Here is a 20531-nt window from a genome sequence, read left to right as displayed (position 1 = left end):
TCACAGGGCCACATAGAGACAAACGAGACAAACAACCATTCACTCTCTCACTCACACCTAGGGACAATTTAGAGTTACCAATCAGCCTAACATGCATGTTTTTGGACTGTGGGAGGAAACCGGAGTACCCGGAGAAAACCCACGCATGCACGGAGAGAACATGCAAACTCCACCCAGAAAGGCCCCTGGACCGGGGTTTGAACCAGGGACCTGCTCGCTGAGAGGCAGCAGCTCTACCAGTTGTGCCACCGTGCTGCCATTTGTAATATATATTGAAAAAAAAAAAATCCTGCAAGCTGAAAGCTATATTTAGTTTTGATAAGTATTGACATTCAGGATTAGTTTTGTTTCTAATAATCTACCTGTGGAGTGAATGTTTGTGAGATCACTGTCAAAAAAGAGCAAACATGGCTGTCCAACCCAAACATAAAGTCATCAAAGAAGCTTGGTTGAAGGATGCGTTTTCTTACTTTGGGCTTGATGTCATAATCTGTGACTGTCATAGAAAAAAGGTCTGAAGACGACAAGCCGAGCTCTGCTCTCAACAGTGGGATCAGACGAGGGTCTAAGATGGACTCTGATAAGTCGCTGGGAGAAGACTCTGACTCTGAAACACACAAATGCAAAACCGACAAAATAGAACAAACCAACAAAGTTGATTAAAACAACATGAGTGCAGCCCTTCACTGATCAATCCATCCCACTGGGATTGACATCACAGCCTCCTCTAAGCGCCATATGGCTGGTTTGTTGAAAGGTTTGCTTTGTGCGGGAGTTTCAGGGAAGTTCACGACATAATCTATTTAAAAGGAGTGGTAAAAAAAAGTTATTGGTAGTGACACAAAGAGATTTGCTAAAATCAGTTGCAGCTGCAGCTTTACTTTAAACAAACCAGAAGTGGAGAGATCCATGATGTGTGTAGAACATTAGAATAATCAAGGAAATAAACACAGAACTACTTTGAGCGTAACTTTAAAATAAGTTACTTGTTTTTTTTTTTTTAGATTAGATTGTTACAATATGGAGGCTTTTTTTTTAAATTTGCTGTTTCTTAAAGACTGACTAAAAACATATATATATATATTGATTTCAACATAAACACAAGCTGTACTTGATTAAATACATCCTGACCAAAAATCCCCTATTTTAAAGTCATAACTACATGATGTCCTCAGGAAAAACGTAAAAGTATGCCGTGCAAATTCTTCTTTGTATCAATTTAAATTTTTTTAAATTGTTGTTTAAACATCAGAATAAATTGTTAATTGTTAATAAATACATATTTTAAACATGTTTTAAAAATGTTTTCTCCTTTCAGACTGTATTGTAATACCAGTATTGGTACTAGCATGATACTGTATTTCCAGTAACCACCATTTTACCAGTATAGTAGTTTGCAAATGCTCAATATGTGTTTTCCTTTAGTTTTTAGCTTCATTGTGTTTGTAAAAGGAACAGACCCATCAGAATGGCTGCACTGGTTTGTTTGTCGTGTTTTGTTGAAGTACCACATTTCCCTCTGGTCATACCATGGTGAAAAAATATAATACTCCACCGCTGGTTCAGTTTATTCTAATGGGAGAAACAACAACGCTTTTATATTTTCTGGGAACTTGAGATAAATCTAGCAGCAAAACAACCTTTAGATGCACATATCTATGTTATTAGTTATTATTATCTATGTAACCGAAACTTCATACCGAGCTGATGATGCTGCAGATTAATGGTGGCGTCACTTCCTTCGCCCACGATGGTTGCCACGGTGATCTTCCTGAGAGCCAGTTCACAGCGTTGTTTCTCGTTCTCCTCAGTCTGCTGGATGAACAGTGTTGCATCTCTGCTCGGCGTTGAGATCAGCTTGTGCACAAAAAAAAAAGCAAGGCACATTTGTTTGCACTAAAGTCCGGCTCAGTTGTGTAATTCAGTGTATTTAATGCATGCGGTGTGCTCACCATTGTGCAACACATTGTGAGACACACAGACAGCAGAGAAAAACAGGTTAATAAAATTTTCACAAAAATTTAAGTTCTCACCATCAGCCTTCTGGACCCACTTAAACTGTTCAAAAACGTCCCCATGATCACTTTATCCTCTTCACTAACTTCTTTGTTTGACTTTTTCCCTCTCCCTTTCCCTTTCTTTGCTTTCTTCCCTTTGCCCTTTTTCTTTGGGCTCTCTTTTTTTTGGGAATCAACTTTTTCATTCGCTTCAACTTTATCTTCAGGGTTTGTCCCTCCATTTTGTTTCTTTTTTTCATCGACAGTGGTTGAAGGCCTGCAAAACAAAAAATAAATCCTTTTTGACATTCCATCAGAAGATATACATTTATAAGTTATGATTGCTGAATAAATCAAGATACAATTCAAAAGCTCATGAAAATATAGTACTTGTCTGTTTTTACTTCCTCGTTACTTTTTGGAGCAGAAGGCAGACTGGACATTTCAGAGGTTCCCCAGGGGTTACTGCTCAACTCCTTTCCTTTTGTTGATCCAGCAGCTACCTTACGGATCACAAACCTCGACCGACCATTCAGTATGTCCTGGATTTTACTCTTCACCACAGCTTTTTTGTCCAAAGTTTTCCTTTGTGAAGGCACCGACGTGGTCATGTTTCCTCCACTCTGAGAGTTCAGCACCATCTTTTTAACAATCTTTTTTCGTTTGGCAACCACCTTCTTTTTAGTCGTTTTACACCTAAATCATAAAGACACAAAATACTAAATTTCAACAAATAGTTTAATGATTTTGACACACATTCAATCTGTTCTGTCAGTTTAAGCTGTTGCAAGCTAATGAGCCCAAAGGTACATTTTATGAAACTCTGGAATCAAATAAAAAATATAAATACTTCATATTTCACTTAGTCCCTGCGTAAAGTAATAAGGCTCATCTAATTATTGTTTGATGTGAATATTTGCTTTTTTAAGTAAAATCGTGAAATGTTAATACTTTGTATACTCCTTGAGTTTCTGTCTTGATATGGACATTTATCTGTTAACAATAGCTTAGTAATGTTTAAAAAATGCATAAAAGTTATTAAGATGATCTTTTGTGTAAATAAATGTAAAAACCCAAAACATACACCATATGTATTGCAGCTCATTCAAAAATCTAGCTTAGTTGTTAGAAAGTTTCCCTCAGAAACAAGGAACTTTTTATTTGTGTCTACTGTAAAAACATGGTTGATATTATTCAGTTATGGTCCAATTGACATGTCAGGTTGACCAAAAAAAATAATAATCAAAATTGTGAAATGATGTGAAATTTAAAACCTTTTATGGACATGTGTAGGAGTTGTAGTTTATGTTCCTTGGTGTCTAGCCCTTCGGGTGTTGTGTTTATGTTTGCATTTGTGTTTAAGTATCTGGCTACATCTTGTGTCATGTTTATGTCTTGTGTCCTCAGTCTCTGGCATCTGTGATTACTCACAGGTGTCTTCACGTTGTCTAATTGGTGTTTTCCTGTATTTAAGCCTGTGTGTTTGTCTCACTCCTTGTCCAGACGTTGTCTTCTGTTCACTGGTGATGACCTGTCTGTTATGTGAGTACCTCCTGATCATTCCATGTTTGTTTTGCTGCCCTGTCAGCTTTTTGCTTTGCTAATAAATACTTTATTTTACATTATCATGAGTCCTCGCTTGCTTGCCTGCACCACTGGGTTCACCAGCACCAGCCTGTTGTGGCAATGTGTAGAATAATAAGCTAAATGGATCCTTCATGGTCTGAACTGCTGGAGGACTTTGTAAAATTAGTACCCTGAAACAACAAAACACATATAGAACCTTAGGTTAGATCCTTTTCTGGTCATCTTCTCCAGCTTCCTCATGGGGAACCGATCAATCAACTCAAAAATTGCCTCAACTCGAACTGGATAGGGGAAGCGCTCAGTGACCTGGAGGTTCTTCTTCATAACCAGCATGGTGAAAGTTTGATCCTGAAATGATTGGTTAAGTCAGAAGTCGAACAACTCTGACACATGTGGGTAAACAGACAAGAAACTTGCTTACTTGGCTGGTAAGATCCAGGTAGTGAAGCAGTTTGGTGACTGTGTCAGGATCCAGGCTCTCCACTATGGCATCGCCTTGAAAAGTGGTTTTCTGGATTCGCCCTTCCATCATGGCATTCTGGATGATGGTAATGATGAAGGTGTCTCTTTCTGCCAGACGGCAGTTCAGCCCTTTCTGAGAAATACAGAGAAAGATAATCGCCCAAATGGGTAAAAAGGTGTAAAATCTTGAAATTAAACTGATCAAATTAAAAGAGAACCTTTTAAGTTCATGAGCTTCTTTTAGAATTATAAAAAAAATCAGTATAGTACTTGCTCCATGTCCTCCAACTGTTTCTCCATCATCTGAAGATAGTGGTCATTGTGTGATGCAGCTGTTATCACCCATAGACGCTTTTTACCTGGAGAGGGCATCAAAGGTGCATGAACATTTTTAAGTGGATGGAACAAAAATAAATAAATTAAAAGCATAGCTTAATTTGTTTATTTCGCCTGCCTGCTAAGTCCGCCAAAAAGTCCAGCTCCGGAGCCAAATGCGATGAAGGTTCTCCAGCACCCCTGTTGTCTTCAGGTTCTCTGTCCTCTTCCAGTCCCAGTCCATGTTGGATCCCATCAGGGATATCTGAGTAGTCCCCCCAGTCTCTCACATTCGGGTCCAACTGATCCTTTGCTTTGCTTCCAGGAATGCCTGGCCAGGTGGTAAGCGAACCCAGGCTTAGGAGACTCCACAGAGCAGCTAACATCAGATAGTGTGAGGTAGGAAAACGAAACATCTTTCCTGACATGATGGATGAATCGAATCGGTGATACATTGGAACGATTCCAAAGCTCATAAATTCTCATCTGGAACACAAAAACACATTTGTAGTGTTCTCAACGCAGCTAGCTCTTGGGAAGTTTTTGCTACATCCGAGACGAACGGGAAAGCTTTGCCAGTGAAGAAAAAAAAAACAAAAAACAACAATAATAAGAAAAATCAATCAAACGTCCATCTGAGAAGTTTCCATAATCTGAATCCAAAATCAGAGCTCCTCTGAACGTTGCAGCAGTCTGTGTGAAAGCAGATCAAACCTGGAAACTTGAAAGAAAAAAGAAGAGCGAAGTGTGTTGTGATGTTAACTCCCTCTCACCAGTCTCAGACTGACTGCAGAGACACTCGTCTTCTAGAGAGAGAGAAAGAGGGGCTCCTGGTTCACATTAAAGTCCAGGCATGTTAACAGGAAACTCCTGGAATTTTGCAACTTCAAAGCGCTTTCTTGCAAAGAAAACACACATTCTCTCTCTCTGTTTTTCTTTTTCTCTCTCTCTCTCACACACAGAGACACGTTATCTGTGTCACTTCACGAGATGCTGCATGTCTGTTCTCAGTCAAACAGTAACCACTAACATGGATCCAAGGCCAGATACAGACACTCCAGTGCTCCCACGTGTGTTCGTTCACACTCATGAACTTGTCATAACAGGCTTGTTGTTGCACAGCATTCATGAGAACGTTGCTGAGAATGGAGGCAGCTGCACCATGCATAATTTAGAGGCCAAACCTACACCTGCAGGAAATTCCATAAAATAAAAAAAACTGGCTTAATAGATCAGTCTGATAAGATTAGCTCACTGTGCACTAAATGTTATATCTGCTGTTAAGTTAATGCCTAATCACAAACTACTAAATTATTTTAAATGACTGCTGAAAGAAGAGTGGGAACCCCAGGTTTAAACATAATTAAAGCCTTAAAGCTGTTTGCTCATCAGCGTGACTAAATGTAAAGTCATAAATGACACTAACTGGGCAACAGATGGTGAAGATTAGATCCGGTTAGCGTCAGGTCAAAGGTGTGAATCTGAGGAAAAAAAAAGTGCCTATAAAGACAGTAAAGAAGAGAAGGATGTTTGAAGAATGAAGCATTTTTCCTTCTTTCAGTTGTAAAACAATCACCAAATCTGTCATGGGAGCTTGTATGTGGTGCCGACCCCTGCAGAATGGAGCAGCTAAAAAAAAACAGGAACACCAAAAGGCCTTTAATTTGCAGAAAATGGTTGGATTCTGGTAAATAGATCAGATTGAGGTGTGTTTGAGTAATTTAAGTTAAAATCCCTGTGGGGAAAAAAAAAGTTTTTTGGTACTCATAAAAACAAATTGGAATAGGGTAAAACTTTTATAAGCACTGACAATAAATCAAATAATTTATCTTACATTAGGGAATTTATCAGGCCAGAATTGAACTTTACAGCCGATCAAACATCTTAAAAACAAAAAACAGCTGAAGACTCATTATTCAAATGGTCCCCAGAGTTAGATCAAGATAAAAATGCTTGACTCTTCATTTCTTGTTCTCATTTTGCAACAAGTGGCAACAGGGCGGCACGGTGGAGCAGTTGACAGAGCTGTTGCCTCTCAGCGAGAAGGTCGCAGGTTCAAATCTTGGCCCGGAACCTTTCTGGGTGGAGTTTGCATGTTCTCTCCGTGCATGCGTGGGTTTTCTCCAGGTACTCCGGTTTCCTTCCACAAACCAAAAACATGCATGTTAGGCTGATTGGTAACTCTAAATTGTCTCTAGGTGTGAGCGAGAGAGTGAATGGTTGTTTGTCTCGTTTGTCTCTAAGTGTCCCTGTGATGGACTGGAGACCTGCCCAGTGTGTCCCCCAACTCTCACACAGTGATAGTTGGACATGGGCACCAGTGACCCAAAGAGGAAGAAGCGGATAAAGATAATGGATGGATGTGAGAGGATCTGAGTGTTTTTTTGTTTATGTACCATCTTTCCTGCCTTCCTCTGTGTTCTTCCCCCATGTAATCAGCTCCTGCCTCTGTCTCCTGTCCCTCCCTGTCCTTCTCCAGGTGTTTGTGATCGTCTCCTCGTTAGCATCCCTATAAGTTCTGCATCTTGTTGTTGCTCCCCTGCCCATGGATTGTCCTGTGAAGGTGTCATGCACCATCTCCCTCCATGTCTCGCTAATATCACATGTAAGTTTATGCTGCCACGTCGGCCTTTTTGTTAAATTAATACTATTCTTTATTTTACCCTTCAAGCTCCCTGAGTCCTGTCTGCACATTGGGTTTGACAAATACAACAGATCATAGAACAGCATGAATTGCCTCTTATTTAAGTTCTATAAAAGACAAGTTTCTAATTCACTCTTTTGCACATTTATTCATGCTGCACCTCTAACCACACTGTTTATTGCACCCAGTATGATTTTTCTTCACTAGATGAGCATTACCGTGAACAAATGGGGCAACGTAGTGTTCGAAGATTTGCCCAAAGACACTTGACATGTGAAGGTGCTGATCATCATTCTGCCAACATCCTGACTGCAGAACAATCACTTTTGCATTGTCATATCCCCGCAATTGAGTTGGTCCTTTTATAATAGAAGAAATCATATGCATGTTGATTCTCTAATGCAATGTGAAAATTAAGTGCCAAAGTTGCATTTTCTTTTCTTTCAACATTTGAAATTTATAAAGGATGCTTGTTCCTCATTAATTGTAGAACAATGAAAAGTAAAACTGTCATGAACTGTCAGAGACAAAAATGCTTGATGGGAAGATAAACTTGTTAATTTTGAAATGTAATGTTTTAAGATGGCTTACAGTCAGAAAGTGAACTAAAACTGAATAAAAGACGAAGAAGGGAAAAAAGGCACAGACTAAAACTGAAGACTGTGGTTAAAACAGATGACCACAGAAGACATGCAGAGGAGCTGTCTGAGGGTGAAATGTTATACGAGGATCAGGCATAACAACAATGCATTCCACTTTCTGAGCCTGATAAAGTGAAACAGATGAGCAGCATGTGTGAGAAAGCGTGTATTAGAATCCTACTGTTCTGTTGGCGATCTTGTACACAAAGAAACATATCCCTTTAATGAAAATCATTAAACGAATTCACTGAAACCAGAGTAAAATCTGTATGTAGATAACAAAACTGAATATTATTGTGGCTGTAATCTTCAGAACGTCGTTCATTAAAACCAGACGTGATTCTATGGTGGAAATAACTGCACCAACTGAAGAAAACTTGTCAGTGGACAAGTTTCATTGCAACTATGAATGCAACTAAAATGCAAAGTGAACAACAAAATAAATCATATTTAGGATGCAAAAACACAGCTGTTGTTTTTGTCCCTGAGCTTATTCAGGATCAGACTGGGTAAAATGGGCATGGACTGGATTTCTTGTGTCAGAATTCTAGTTTTCACAATCAAACAGATGCAACATGAACCATTTCGTTCAAACACAAGCTCAAAGTCTGCTCACATGTGTGTGATGTGTGGCTGACATCGAAATCAATTTAAAGATGGATAAATTGTAGAACTTACTTTTTATCTGAGTGTGTTGGAAGCAATATTCTTTATTTTATTTTCCCAAACTGCAAATCACACGTCAAGCAAAAGGATCTGAACTTGACTTGTCGCTCATTTTGAAGTACCATGGCTGGCTGGAAGAAAGGAGTCCAAAAAGAGGGTGAAATGTGGATCAAACAAAAGTTTAAGAAAAACAAACATATTTCCATAACTCATATGGTTTGAGATTATTGGGCAACAAAGCTGAGCTAAGGTTGCCCAACCTGAGCAATCTTCAGCTTTTTAAAACTAATATGAAAATAGGATCTGTTTGACTGCTTTTGTGATCTTTATTATTTCAACTTTGTGTGCATTGTAGTGCCACAGAGTACACATTGAAGCAAGAACGTTTTATTCTGCGATACTCAAAAGAAATGCAAATTGACATATTTTTCACAGGGGGGTGAAGTATTTTGACTGCATGGCTGCACAGCATGTGTGCAGATAAAAACGCAGTATGCCCTAGTTTGATTATATATATATATCAAGATAGTGCAAATTTCTCAAGGTAAAAAAAAGCTTGACAACTAATTAATAAACTGCGTTTAATAAACTGGAATTTAGAAACCGAATTGAACACGTGTACAGCTGTTGATTTAAAATAAATAGAGCAATAGTGCACCCTCTCGTGGTAACACGATGAATTGCAAATTATTGGCTTGATTCATTCAACCTTTTTTTATTCAGTTTTAGGATGCATTTTATCTTTTAATCAACACAGTGGGACTGTATCAAATATATTTGCACAGTGTGCTGTATTAAACATGACATATTTGTAGTTGGCACCGCATCAGGTCACATAGATACAAAGTTACCTCCTTTGAGCCGTGCGCAATTTAACAAACTCCTTCCGGGTTGCCGTAAGTTCGCCTGCGCTGCAGAGCCGGGAGTATTTTCAAAGGTCAGTCGAGTTATTCGGCATTAACCTCACTGCTCCCACTTTTCATTGTTGTGTTTGTTTCATTTTGCATTCAGTAGTTGAGCATGTGTCTTTTTGCTTACTTACACGTCGCTCACAACAAAGACACAATTGTGACTTTTTCTCAGCTCAAGCTAGCCCGCCGGTTAGCTTGTTAGCATGTTAGCTACGGCTCTCCTCAGGAGACTGACAGAGAAAAGAGATGTCCGCTTAGATGAAAGCTTCTCACAGAGGAACATAATGAGAACTGTGTTGTCCAAAACACATCAAGACTTCAAGTTGTGCAGAAGGCATTATTATGAATGAACGAGTCCCTCAAGGCTAACTTATAAGTGAACTAGGACCCGTTAGCCAGAGCTTAGTTTCTGCCCGGGTTGTTTCTCTGCACGCACTTTATTTAAAAGGTTTATTAAATAAATGACAACATATGGACAGCCACGTTTCTTTGACTGTAAAGTGATTTGCTAGAAAAAAAAAGGAGACGTGACTTGACATTTTTATAAGTTGTACTGTTACAGCTGTCATTGTAGTTTTCTTTTACATTCAATCTTGTACGCTTTATCCAGTTTTCTTATGATCAGATTTCCTTATTATTGTGTAAAACCAAAAGTTTTTTTTGTGTGTGCGGCTCAATAAAGTAAAAAAAACAATTGGTATTACTAGTAAAAACTTAAAAATCGTTGTGATTGAACATAAAATAGCCTCTAAAAATCTTAAGAAACAATGATCATAACCTAAAAATAGAAATTAAAACAAAGTGTAAATCAACCCAGTTTTACTTGACAAACCGTAGAAAAGTGAAGTTGAATATAAAAGTTAAATGGTGCATTTTTCTGCTTTAAAGTTAACTTTCATCACTTTTTGCTCTTTTTGCTTTCATTGATATGTCTCTGACCTGTACAAGTTATGTCATTTGGGTCAAAGAAAAGTTTCAAGCAATCCAGTAAATTCTGGATTAAACCACACCACACCAGTCACCAACACCAATTTATCCCAGTCCCTTTATCTCATTTCAGAGTAAACATGCAATCCCACATGCTGTTGACTCCTTTAGCCACAGAGCTGCAATTTAAAGAACTGCAAAGTATGCATGGATATCTGAATGGTCTTTTTTTCCTCTCATGATGATATACAGAAGAGATGTTAAGTTACTTGTGTCTATATTTTGGTATAAGCTACGTGGGAATGATTGTGCCCTGTTGCAGGATTATAAATCATGCATTCTGTCTGTGCATCTTCAAGGGAGTAGAGTTTTTTTTTGTGTGTGCAGTCAGCTGGTAGTTTTGTAAAACATACCGACAATTATAGTTTCTCACTTGTGCACAACTGTTTTTTTTGTGTGTCCTATCTCTATAACCATACTTCCCTCTCATCTGCCATCATGCAACATGTCTTCTCTCCAGGAGGGCTGCTGCATGTCCTGTTGAGGTCCCCTGCAGTGCGAGTGTCGGGAGTGCGTGCACCATGGCGACCCTCCTGCGTGTCGTGGCAGTCAACTGCTCGGCCCCTTTGCTCAGCAGCATCTCCTGCGTGAAGGTGCACGGCAGCTCTGCAATCAAATCCACCTGCGTACGTTCTTTTAGGACCCATCAAGCTCTTTGGCGGAGTGCAAGTCTAGGTAGGACGCTGCGCACTGATTAGGTAGAAGCATATATAAATATAATTATTTCTTTAAACAGTCTAATGCATCTTTAAATACAAAATCACAAGCTTTCTGGTTTGAAATGAATAAATGTACTGCACTAAATGATGATGTAATGTTTCAATGAATGCTCCCTCCTGAGTTCTTGTGATATTTGCTGCTACAAAATGCCAATACCAGCATCTATTTTAGACTTCTTATAATAAAACATGCAGGTTGTGATCGTCCTGAGTAAATACAGCAGTTAAAAAAAAAACCATTTTGATAGCACTACATCAAATCATAGACATTTGATCTGACAGCCTGAGTGATTTCTTACAACTATTGATTAGGTTGTTTTTGTACTATGAAGGATTTAACGTTGCTGCACAGTTTAGATATTAGAATTATCTCACAAATTAATCTTTTAATAGTTGTTTTATGTATTTAAAATAAAGTTGCATTTAAAGTTGTTAGTGTATGATTATTTGATTACATTTTTGCTGAAATTATTAACCTTTTAAAGTAAACACACCAACTTGCTTTAAACTGATTTTTTTTTTTTAATTGCTAGTAACTAATTTGTAATGTTTAACTTTGAAAACATGCTATAACGTATTCACAAATACTACATTTAATGGTGGCTCAAGCATTAAAAACAAGTCTAATTTGAATCTCGAGTTGCAGCTTTGAAGAAAAACATATTTTAGAGTTTGTAATAACGAACGTATCCACCTTTTTCACGAGGTGCAGAAAATAAAAACACGTGAAAACTGACAGTTTTGAGTTGAAACATTAATTTAAAGCATTTCTAACCCGGTGCAGTGCCTCGAACTGCAGATTAGGCAGTTAGACTTTGTTACAGGTTTTATAGAAGGTTTCATGTGAAAGCAAATTACCAGGAGATCATAAAAAAATTGCTTTGGCCCTTGGATAGCCTGCAGTTTTTCTTTCTGTTGGAAGTTACACATTGCACAAATCAGAGACTCAATATATGATGAAATTCATCAGGCACATTTTAGATGTTGTCACAACATTATTTCTTTGTTTTGGCATCAGAATGAGAAATTAAACCAAACAAAGGGCCGTCTTCAGTGTCACTTTACTTCTGCCATCAGGAATTATTCTCTTCACACTTTGACCAGACAGGAAGTGTGGGTGCTGTGAATCTGGTACCAGCTGGTTTCAGTAGATTTGTGTCTGTGTGTGCTGCGTTGTGCCGATGTTTTTCTCTTTCTGGTTCATAGTGACAGGGGCTAACACAGTTCAGCCATTAGGAACAGCTGACTGTTTCCATTCTGAATGCACAACTGTCAGCCTAAAGTGTTATAAAGGAAAGGTACATGCATTGTGTAGATGTGACATTGCTGTGACCTCTGGTTTGACCCGTGTGGGGTATTGAGCTGTTAAAATTAATGAACTGGAACCAACTTTGTCATATTTTCTGAGACTGACAATATCAATCCTGGAACTTGGTGTCCTTTAGATTTAACGGACAGGGACAATCATTTAAACAGCTGGTATTTGGGGTTTTAGACGCTTTAAGTTATTCAGGTTTTGTTTTCTCACAACATCCTCACACAACTTGTTGAGAGAGAATGGGTCGTCACTGCAGGTTGAGCAGGAGAAAAGACATCAAGCTCTTTTGTTTGTGTAGAAGAAGCAACAGAGAAAAAGCTGATGTGGGATTTTCCATTACAGTCACCAAAGCATGTGACCTGCTTTTTTCTCTTTAATAATAAAAAGAAAATTCCCAGATTCATGTCTACTAGTAGAATATTGTTAAATACAGCATGTGTAAGTCCTCATGAATGGGATTTTAAACTCTTTAGTGGCATGTTTTGACTAATACTAGTTTTAAGAAGGTCAGAAGTTCAAACTACGGTAATTGCCCAGAGTATTGTTTGTATTTTTCACGAGTTAGTCATGAAATGTGAATAAAAGAGCAGTTGTCGCTTATCTTGCATTTGTTTGTTTGTTTGTTGCCTCTGCAGGAATCCCATACAAGCAGCTCACAGTTGGAGTTCCCAAAGAAATTTTCCAGAATGAACGTCGTGTGGCGCTGTCTCCTGCTGGTGTTCAGGCTCTCATCAAACAGGGCTTCAACGTTGTCGTGGAGTCTGGAGCCGGAGACTCCTCCAAGTTCCCCGATGAAATGTACTCTCAGGCTGGAGCAACAATTAAAGGCATAGAAGACGTTCTGGCCTCTGATCTGTTGGTTAAGGTAGATTTTAAAATGATATATGTCAGTGTTTTTCTTTTTGCTGTAAAGCTAATATTTAATATGGTTTCATATGATATGATTTTAGTATCTGTTTTGTACAATAGTAATAGCCCATCTTTGTTTTTATCTTCTCCGGATTTGTATTTCTCCAGGTCCGTGCTCCTACATTTAACCCAGCCGTGGGTGTTCATGAAGTGGAGATGATGAAGGACGCAGCGACTTTACTCAGTTTCATCTACCCAGCTCAGAACCCCGAGCTGATGGACATGCTGTCCCAGAAAAGAGCCACAGTTCTGGCTATGGACCAGGTGCCCAGAGTCACCATCGCTCAGGGTTTTGATGCACTGAGCTCAATGGCAAACATTGCAGGGTGTGTACACAATAACTTCGTTTCAGGCCCCATCTACAACCTTGTTTTTTTTTATTTAAGCTTGAGTGTTGGTCAAAACATAGTTTTCAAATGGTATTGGTCCCATTTTCATTTTAGTTTAATATTGTCACAACACAATATTTGTTGACTTGATATATCTTTAACTTTCCATGTTTTAAAGCAACATTTTTGAAGTTTTATTTGCAGCAGATACACATAAAAGTTAAAATGGGGCATTTTAAAGGAGCATAAGACAAATTGAAAGAAAGTGTTAACTTGCTGTATGTAGAGTGCATGTGAACACTCAGCTTTTTCAAATGACTTTGAATTATAACACACTAGCAATGGTACCATTCTGTCTTTGCAAATTTTCCTGTCACATTACTTTTCAAGCATGTTTTCTTGACAGTTCACCAAAAAAAGTGTAAACAACTTTTAGATGGCTGGCACTTGATTTAAAAAAAAAAAACCCATATATATATATATATATATATATATGGCTTTTTTATTTATCTTTCTTTCATTATTTATTTTATTTCTTTCATTTATTTATTTATTTTATTTCTTTCATTTATTTATTATTTTATTTATATATGTATGTATTTATGTATGTATTTATTTCATTTATTTTTTTCTTTCATTTATTTATGTATGTATTTATTTATTTCATTTATTTATTTTTTCTTTCATTTATTTATTTATGTATGTATTTATTTTTTCTTTCATTTATATATTTATGTATGTATTTCTTTCATTTATTTTTTCTTTCATTTATTTATTCATTTATTTATGTATGTATTTAGTTCTTTCATTTATTTATTTTTTCTTTCATTTATTTATTCATTCATTTATTTGTGTATGTATTTATTTATTTATTTTTAATTAATTTATTTTTTTCTTTCATTTATTTATTTATTCATTTATTTATGTATGTATTTATTTATTTATTTTTTCATTTATTTATTTATTCATTCATTTATTTATGTATGTATTTATTTATTTATTTATTATTATTTTTTTCTTTTCTTTCATTTATTTATGTATGTATTTATGTATTTCCTCCAGGTACAAGTCAGTTGTGCTGGCAGCTAACAGCTTTGGGCGATTTTTCACGGGACAAATCACAGCAGCTGGGAAAGTGCCACCCGCTAAGGTGTGTAATGTGTGTGTGTGTGCTGTACTTGTAATTTTGTATATGTGAAACCATCTATTGCAGTTTTAGCTGTAAACATGTTGCATTTTTATATTGTTCACTTGAAGTTGTTTTCTGTGCATGTTTGTGAGCAGGTGCTGATTATTGGAGGAGGTGTAGCCGGTCTGGCAGCAGCTGGTACCGCCAGGTCTATGGGAGCCATTGTCAGAGGTTTTGATACTAGGTTTGTCATTTTATTGGTTTAAATCAGTGGCGGGAAAATTACATTTACACAATTATACAGATTTATACTGCTCAAATTTCTACTTGCTGTTTTTTAGTGTAATAAGAGATGATTTTAGTGATGTTTTAGAAATTGCAGCTTTTTGAATCAATATTAATTTTCTGTTTTTCTATTTGTATGCAACTCAACTTTCGTTTTTTACTGTTGTTTACGATGTCACTTCTTTTAAAATTTTAGCTTTGTTTTTCGTTTTGATTCATCTGAAAATTAAAGTAATCTAAAATACTTTAATGATTTTTTGATGTACGCTTGTCTTTAAAATTAATTTTGTTAACATAACAAATGTTCTTACTCTAAATTAAACAACAAAATAAAAATACCTGATAATTTAAATGAACAAATTCAAGATTTTTGCATAATTAATCTGTTTAAATTGGGAACAAATAAAGCGATTTGAATTTAACTAAATATTCAACATTGTATCACATGCAACATGCATTTTAGATGAGCTTGTTCAGATATTTTATGACAGACATTTCAAAAGTAGTTTCCAAAACATTTCCTTTTTCTTTTAGAGCTGCAGCTTTGGAGCAATTTAAATCTCTTGGTGCAGAGCCGCTGGAGGTGAACATAAAGGAGTCAGGAGAAGGTCAAGGAGGTTACGCCAAGGAAATGTCAAAAGAGTTCATCGAGGCAGAGATGAAGCTGTTTGCCAAACAGTGTCAGGAAGTGGACATCGTCATCAGTACTGCTCTTATTCCTGGTATGTTCATTTGCAGAAACACATGTTTTCACTCTTTAATTCTAAATGTTCATGCTACAGTGTTTGAAGGCAATTAGAGATCATTTAAATTAAGGACGTGCTGCAAAAAAATTACTTATCAAATAAAAACTTGAATGCGCCAAGACATTTTTTATGTCAGATTTGTATGTAACTACAGTGAGCTCAGTCAGTCACAGTTGCTACATATTTCATTTGAATTGAAGCATAACCTTCATTAAATACAAAAGTAACAATATTTAAATCTGTTTTTCATCTCATCATTAACACTCTCGTGTTTGTCTTCTGATATTAACTTTGCAGGGAGGCGGGCCCCCATCCTAATCACCAAACCAATGGTAGAGAGCATGAAGGATGGTTCGGTGGTGGTGGACTTAGCAGCTGAAGCTGGTGGAAACATCGAGACCACAGTTCCAGGAGAACTGTCAGTATACAAGGTCAGTGTACATTTTATTTTATAGATATATATTTTTATACTGCTATACTAAAATTTAGGACAGTATCATACTTTTATTATTTCATTTTATGCTCATGTTTATGAAATGTTTTAATGTTTAATGGTTATTGCTGCACCAGGGGTCTGAGAGTAATGTAATTTCAACCCTGTGTATGTCCTGTACATATTGCAGTTTTGACAATAAAGTTGACTTTGATTCCTTTCAAATATTCTCAGACCCAAAATAAGTTAATGCTTCCCTTATATATTTAGTTGTTATTTAATGTATTTATTTAACCATGTTTCTTGTTAGGGAGTGACCCACATTGGCTACACAGACATCCCCAGCCGTTTACCGACACAGTCCAGCACTCTGTATTCCAACAACATCACTAAGCTGCTGCGAGCGATCAGCCCAGATAAGGAGAACTTCTACCTCGATGTCAAGGACGTGTTTGACTATGGGACCATGGATCATGTTGTCAGAGGATCTGTTGTCATGCAGGTATAACATAAATAATAAGATGGAGCAATGGAGGAAGTCTGGGATGCAGTGAAGTTTAATGAATGGTGTTGGTACCTGACTTTGCCACTAGATGTCACTGTAGGATTACATACTACTGTTCTCATTTGCTTAAAAACTGTGATAAAAAAATATCTTACTGATGATGACAAACTGTTTTTTCACAGTCCAAGTGGCATTATGTTGCATATTTATTATAAAAGAGAAAGGTTGAACTTGGCTGCTGAAGGTGGTAAAAACCTATAATTCCATCTTGAGTGACTCGGTTTTATTCTTCTGAGAAAAAGAAGCAACCTTCACCTTCCTGTGCTTTTAACAGAGCATTAGCTTGAGTAGCTGAGTGAATATGTTCACTGCATATTTAAACTTTTCAGTAAAAAATGTCTTCATTGGGAGACTTACCTGATATTTAAAATCAAAATGGAGCATCCCTTATAGTTATTATTCAATTTACACCACTTTGTCTGGTGATTTTTCAAAAGATGCCACACATTTGTAGGACTGCTTTTATTTTAACGTTTTTTTTTGTATTATAACACTTTATTTATTTTCACCTCTAGAATGGAAAGAACCTGTTCCCCGCTCCCCAGCCTAACAACGTGCCCACTGCAGCTCCTCCTAAATCCAAGACGGTCCAGGAACTGAAGGCAGAGAAGGCATCACAGATCTCTCCTTTCAGGGCTACACTCACCAGTGCTGGCATTTACACCGGAGGTTAGAAGCCACAAAGGGTTCTGAAATGTATTCTCTATTACAAATAAGAAACAGGAAGATGACAAGTCAGAGTAAAGTATACATTTAGAGACGACTTATTAGTTTTACATTTCAGCTGCAGGTTTTCAGGGAGTTTGAGGTCTCCTTTAGGGTGAAGGATGGGTTAACAAGCTGCTTTTTAAGTCGCTGCTGGAATTTGTGCAGGAGATGAGAAGTGACAGGCACATTGCGAGTCTCACATACACAGGCACCCTGTTAGTGTGAGGAAGTGCACATTGTAAAAATGGTTTCATGCTGTTTGTTTGAAGTTCAGTGAGGGCTTCACAGTGCTCTGTAAGTGAACCACATTTAGTTAATGTGGTTCACACTCAGTACTACCTCACAGCTACTGTTTTACTTTTCTGAGAAACTTTAGTTTTATGATTTGTGCACTGTAGCCTTTTAAATTCATTTTAGATGACTGCCCATGATGGAAAATATTTTTACGTTTGCTCTTCTAACAAAAATTTACTGCATTTGTCAATAGTAACCAAAATAAATAGATTTTTTATTATTGTACTTGCACTATGGGGTTAAAGGGAAACGGTCCATGTATCTATTATGTGATAAATTCATCCATTGCTTATAAATTGGGCAATCTTCTAAATACAACATACTGCTCGAACTGAATCTCAAACTGAATTTTTATTCTACTGTTAAAGTATGTTTTCCAACAAACAGCATTTTACTTAATTCTTGCATTTTTCATTCAACCTTTATTTAGACGGATAAATCACATTGAGCCTCGAAGACATTTACAAGTAAGATCTGTTTAGACAGACAAAAAGTGATGAAAGTGACACATGAATAGGATTTAATTTATATATTTAATTAATTTACATTTAATAAGAGGTAAGAACATAAATACAGCATTCTCTTAAAAACTGTAAAATAAAAACAATGCATATTAAATATTTGTCTGTAGCAGATGATTAAAAAAAGAGAAAGTCCAATAAAAAGTGTAAACTCTTCCAGTCAGTCGCCTCCAGTATGTTGATTCTTAAGTTTTACCCAGCTGTTTATATGAATGTAATAAATTATTGCAATTATATTGACATGATCAGTTTTTTTATAATATTTGACTGCGGTGCTGTGATTGTTAGAGATGTTAAGAATGAAAGCAGTAACATTTTTGAGTTGTAACTTTTGTGTAAAATGAAACATCTCTGGTGAACTTTTAGACCTAAGTCAGGAAGTTCCCAGTGAATGTGACGTTTTATAATAATCTGCTACTTAAATATGCTGAACAGACAGTTCAAGTTGTCTCTTTTGTTCTAGTTTTCTGTTTTCTCTCTTTTTGTACCAGGTATCGGCACCCTGCTGGGTTTGGGCTTGTCGGCTCCTAATGCCGCCTTCACCCAGATAGTCACCACCTTCGGGCTTGCTGGTATCGTGGGATACCACACAGTGTGGGGAGTCACTCCTGCTCTGCACTCACCTCTCATGTCTGTCACCAATGCCATCTCAGGTTGGTGATGTCAAAAGGGCAAAATGACTCATTGCCTAAATACGTATAACTATATACGTGTGCAATATTTATTCAGTATTCCCAATATAGTGCAATATTTAATCTTCCCAATTTTGTTTTGTAGCAGTTCTTCAGTAACAGTAAAGATGATTCCATTCCAATCTATTGATAACGTTGTAATTAAAGTGTAACTTTCTAAAAAAAAAAAAAAAAATGCAGGTTTGACATTTTCAGGTGTTCATTCCTTTTAAGCACAGATGTTTGAACTTGTGGTTCTCTCCGATTGTCTCCTTTTACATTACTTGTTGTTGCCTGCTGTGATCATCTCTTTGATTTTGTTACACGTTTTAAATGAGCTTGTAATTACATAATAAAAGTTGATAAATTATGTTTGGCAACATTTAAAGCTCTACTTAAAACCTGATAAACAAACTTGATTTTAAAACTGTTTTTTGGCAGAAAAATGGTAAAAATTTCCACTTCTTCTAACAAAAGTCTAATTTAGAATTGTATATGTCCAACACAAACACACACACCTGTCAGTCACCCTAAATTGCATTCATGTTTGTGTGAACCCAGGCTCTCAGCGTTGCATCTTACCACCTGTAAATCGTTACAGGAATGATGTTATCAAGGTTCCCTTAGCCACTTTTGGTTAAAACACACACACAACTCTCCTTTGCCTTTTTAATCTCTTTTTATCACTGTATCTTCCGTTATTAGTTTTTTCCATTCCGGCAGGCAAACTGGATTCTAAGCACAAAGTCTGTAGGAGTGGCTGTTAAACAAATCTAATAAATATTAACTTTAATGATATATTTATTGTTTAGAGTTTCGGATTGTTTTTTTTTTTGTTGTTTTTTTAATCCCAAGCTTCTTGGTATTATTTAATGGACAATGTAATGTCATAAACACTGACATATATGTTGTCTGCAGGTCTGACGGCTGTGGGTGGTCTGTCCCTGATGGGAGGCGGCTACTTCCCATCTAATACTGCGCAGACACTGGCTGTTCTCGCCGCCTTCATCTCTTCAGTCAACATCGCTGGTGAGTCACCCGAGCAGAGGCACCTTGCAGTGATCCCTGCCATTTACAGCAGCCTCAAGCCAATAAAACATCCACTCAGCCTGATGATTGAGGTATTTTGTATTGATTGTACAAAAACAACGTTTCAACACAAGTTTTGCAGCTTCCCTTTGTGTACCCATCTGCTCAAGCCAGAGTCAATGATTCTGGCTTGGACCACACACATCCATGTTTTTTTTTTTTACTTTTAATAATTCTCATTAAAATGATAAAATGTTTCTGAAGTCATTAAAATACTCCTCACTCTAATAGTCCTGGGAAACTCGGTGTTCTTGTGTGCTTGAATTTTTCCTATTAGCTCACAGCTGGGAATTAGGGGAAGAGTCCGACTAAAGCAAACGAATGACTGGCAGAAAAGACCTGTTCAGTCTGTTTAAATGTTTTGAAAAAGGTTTTAATTTCAAGTGCATGCTGTCAGTCCTGCTTTAAAATAGGTATATCTTAAGAGCTGTGGCACTATATTTGATTACCGTATTTTCCGCCGTACACGTCACACCGCCGAATAAGTCGCATCAGTCCAGATATGCCTAATAAAGTGGGGAAAAACATAAATAAGTTGTCTAAAAAAGTTAAATCTGGTCCTCTGGACATTCAAAAAAACAAAACAAAGCAAATCAACAAAAAAA

At 36.9% G+C, this 20531-nt stretch overlaps 2 protein-coding genes across 2 annotated transcripts in view; one reads left to right on the top strand and one right to left on the bottom strand.

The window, feature by feature from the left end:
* Window positions 1-5051, bottom strand: part of ccdc80l2 (coiled-coil domain containing 80 like 2) — a 7565-nt gene extending 2514 nt beyond the window's left edge. Inside the window, exons 1-8 of the mRNA XM_037692684.1 lie at window positions 4501-5051; window positions 4317-4405; window positions 4006-4179; window positions 3781-3932; window positions 2388-2693; window positions 2034-2274; window positions 1701-1857; window positions 471-607 (exon numbers count right to left, since the gene is read on the bottom strand). Of these exons, the coding sequence (XP_037548612.1) occupies window positions 471-607; window positions 1701-1857; window positions 2034-2274; window positions 2388-2693; window positions 3781-3932; window positions 4006-4179; window positions 4317-4405; window positions 4501-4837 (1593 nt within the window). The 5' untranslated portion in view covers window positions 4838-5051. The remainder of the gene's footprint in view (window positions 1-470; window positions 608-1700; window positions 1858-2033; window positions 2275-2387; window positions 2694-3780; window positions 3933-4005; window positions 4180-4316; window positions 4406-4500) is intronic.
* Window positions 5052-9220: 4169 nt separating this feature from the next.
* Window positions 9221-20531, top strand: part of nnt (nicotinamide nucleotide transhydrogenase) — a 24145-nt gene continuing 12834 nt past the window's right edge. Inside the window, exons 1-12 of the mRNA XM_037692327.1 lie at window positions 9221-9249; window positions 10671-10885; window positions 12883-13112; window positions 13265-13482; window positions 14548-14635; window positions 14770-14858; window positions 15434-15621; window positions 15943-16076; window positions 16389-16580; window positions 17159-17312; window positions 18658-18819; window positions 19756-19866. Of these exons, the coding sequence (XP_037548255.1) occupies window positions 10732-10885; window positions 12883-13112; window positions 13265-13482; window positions 14548-14635; window positions 14770-14858; window positions 15434-15621; window positions 15943-16076; window positions 16389-16580; window positions 17159-17312; window positions 18658-18819; window positions 19756-19866 (1720 nt within the window). The 5' untranslated portion in view covers window positions 9221-9249; window positions 10671-10731. The remainder of the gene's footprint in view (window positions 9250-10670; window positions 10886-12882; window positions 13113-13264; window positions 13483-14547; window positions 14636-14769; window positions 14859-15433; window positions 15622-15942; window positions 16077-16388; window positions 16581-17158; window positions 17313-18657; window positions 18820-19755; window positions 19867-20531) is intronic.

The sequence above is a fragment of the Nematolebias whitei genome, chromosome 18 (assembly GCF_014905685.2).
Source record: "Nematolebias whitei isolate Nwh7 chromosome 18, NemWhi1, whole genome shotgun sequence".
Classification (NCBI taxonomy): domain Eukaryota; kingdom Metazoa; phylum Chordata; class Actinopteri; order Cyprinodontiformes; family Rivulidae; genus Nematolebias; species Nematolebias whitei.
The sequence above is the reverse complement of the archived record's forward strand: the minus strand, read 5'-3'. Positions and strand labels throughout refer to the sequence as shown.